Raw genomic sequence first — 3,047 nt, 5'->3', positions numbered from 1 at the left:
CCCTGCTTCTCTCTTTCTACTGAGGATAGCTTTAGCTATTCTGGGTTTCTTATTCTTCCAGATGAATTTCATAATTGCTTGCTCTATTTCTGTAAGGTACATCATTGGGATTTTAACTGGAATTGCATTGAATCTGTATACCACTTTTGGTAGTATGGCCATTTTGACAATATTAATTCTGCCTATCCAAGAACATGGGAGATCTTTCCATCTTCTAAGGTTTTCTTTAATTTCTTTCTTTAGTGTTCTGTAGTTCTCATTGTAGAGGTCTTTCACCTCTTCTGTGAGATTGATTCCCAAGTATTTTATTTTTTTCGATGCCATTGTGAATGGGGTAGTTTTCCTAATTTCTCTTTCTGAAGATTCATCACTTATGTATAAAAATGCATTGTATTTATGAGCATTGATCTTGTAACCTGCTACATTACTGAATTCACTTATGAGTTCTAAAAGTTTTCTGGTGGAATTTCCAGGTTCCTCTAAATATATAATCATGTCATCAGCGAACAGGGATAGTTTGAGTTCTTTTCCAATTCGTATCCCTTTAATTTCTTTGGTTTGTCTAATTGCTCTGGCTAGAGTCTCAAGAACGATATTGAATAGAAGTGGTGAAAGAGGGCATCCCTGCCTTGTTCCAGTTTTTAGGGGGAATTCTTTCAGTTTTTCACCATTTAGAATGATATTGGCCATGGGCTTAGCATAGATGGCCTTTACAATGTTAAGGAATGTTCCCACTACCCCAATTTTTTCTAGTGTTTTGAGCATGAAGGGATGCTCTATTTTATCAAATGCTTTTTCTGCATCTATTGAAATAATCATGTGATTCTTAACTTTTATTCTGTTGATATGGTGAGTGACATTTATTGAAATCCGGATGTTGAACCAACCTTGCATCCCAGGGATAAAACCCACTTGATCATGGTGCACTATCTTTTTAATATATTTTTGTATGCGATTTGCTAAAATTTTGTTGAGAATTTTTGCATCGATGTTCATTAAGGATATTGGTCTGAAATTTTCTTTCCTCGAAGTGTCTCTGTCTGGTTTAGGTATCAGTGTGATATTTTTTTTTTTTTTCAAGAGAATTAAATCTTTTATTGATTACACATGATAATGGATGATACACAAGCTTCATTCCCATCTATTATTTATCTGGTACCATTATTCAATTTAGGTATTGCATAGGATGTGCCAACAATCATTTTTATAACCAAATAATTCCATAACTGTGCTTGGGTGACCCTTTCAATGGTGAACTTCAGGTCACAAGAACTACAACCAAGGTTTCTGAGCCTGGCATCATCCTGAATGAATTCTAACTTCACACTGTTGGGGAAGTTTTACCAAGATGGCTTCAGAGTAGACTAACTTTACACAGCACATTTAAAAAAAGACACATTTATTCAGCGTCATGATCAGACTATTACATTTAGCAATCAACAGCATGGGTGCAAAAAAAAAAAAAAAAAAAAAAAGAAAAAAAGAAAAGTCTACGTTAAAACCCTTTGTTGGAATGCTTTACACTTTCCACAGAACAGAAACTAAAATAACCTGTTATACAATTAGTCACAAATACAGTCCTCGAGTTTTTTTTGCCCATACACATGAGTATTGTCTAAACCATGTCTTCTTTGTAGCAGCTAGGCCCTGCCACCACTGTGCTTGGCTGAGTTCACAAATCTGTTGTAACCTGTAGCTTCCCTGTCACTTCTCTGGCTCCCCTCTCCTGCTAAGCTTTGTTTCCTGGCAATATTAAAACCTTCTGCCACTGCCATAGCTACTGCTGCTGCTGGAACCGCCATAGCCACCTTGGTTTCGTGGTTTGGCAAAGTATTGACCTCCACCACCGTAAGGTCCAGAGCTTCTGCCTCCAAAGTTTCCACCCTTCATGGGTCCAAAATTTGATGACTGATTGTTGTAATTGCCAAAATCATTGTAGCTTCCACCACCTCCAAAATTGCTTCCATCATTACCAAATCCATTGTAGCCATCCCCGCTGCCATCATATCCACCACCACCACGTCTGACACCAAAGCCACCACGACCACTGAAGTTTCCTCCACGACCAAAATTGTCATTTCCACCAAAACCACCTCCACGACCACCACCAAAGTTTCCAGAACCACTTCGACCTCTTTGACTAGATGAAGCACTAGCCATCTCTTGCTTTGACAGGGCTTTCCTCACTTCACAGTTGTGGCCATTCACAGTATGGTATTTCTGAATGACAATCTTATCCACAGAGTCATGGTCGTCAAAAGTTACGAAAGCAAAGCCCCTCTTCTTTCCGCTGCCTCTGTCAGTCATGATTTCAATAACTTCAATTTTCCCATACTGTTCAAAATAATCTCGTAGATGATGTTCTTCAGTGTCTTCTTTAATGCCACCAACAAAGATCTTTTTCACAGTTAAGTGGGCCCCTGGTTTCTGAGAATCTTCTCTTGAGACAGCTCTCTTTGGTTCCACAACTCTTCCATCCACCTTGTGAGGTCTAGCATTCATGGCTGCATCCACTTCCTCCACAGTGGCATAAGTGACAAACCCAAAGCCCCTGGAGCGCTTGGTGTTTGGGTCTCTCATTACCACACAGACCGTGAGTGTTCCCCATTGCTCAAAATGGCTTCTCAGACTCTCATCAGTTGTTTCAAAGCTCAGCCCTCCGATGAATAGCTTCCGCAGCTGTTCGGGCTCTTTAGGGGACTCTGATTTAGACATGATGGCAGCAGGAACAGAGACTTCAACGATGCTTTCTCGGCGGCATCCACGGGCAGAAAGGAGTAAGCTAACCAACGTATCCATCAGTGTGATATTGGCTTCATAGAATGAGTTTGGGAGGGTTCCCTCCTCTTCTATTTCATGGAATACTTTGAGGAATATTGGAATGAGCTCTTCTTTAAAGGTTTTGTAGAACTCGGCTGAGAACCCATCTGGTCCCAGACTTTTCTTTGTTGGTAAGCTTTTGATGACCTCTTCTATTTCATTGCTTGAAATTGATTTATTTAAGTCGTGTATGTCCTCCTCATTCAGTTTAGGGAATTCTTAAGTCT

General features: G+C 39.8%; 1 protein-coding gene across 1 annotated transcript; it reads right to left on the bottom strand.

The window, feature by feature from the left end:
* Positions 1-1,353: 1,353 nt before the first annotated feature.
* Positions 1,354-2,764, bottom strand: LOC306660834 (heterogeneous nuclear ribonucleoprotein A1-like). Its single transcript, XM_079139448.1, has one exon. It carries the CDS (start codon positions 2,713-2,715, stop codon positions 1,753-1,755), a length of 963 nt encoding a protein of 320 aa, XP_078995574.1. The 5' UTR covers positions 2,716-2,764; the 3' UTR covers positions 1,354-1,752.
* Between the last annotated feature and the right edge of the window lie 283 nt (positions 2,765-3,047).

The sequence above is a fragment of the Sciurus vulgaris genome (genome assembly GCF_902686455.1).
Source record: "Sciurus vulgaris genome assembly, chromosome: 5".
NCBI classification, from domain to species: Eukaryota; Metazoa; Chordata; class Mammalia; order Rodentia; family Sciuridae; genus Sciurus; species Sciurus vulgaris.
The sequence above is the reverse complement of the archived record's forward strand: the minus strand, read 5'-3'. Positions and strand labels throughout refer to the sequence as shown.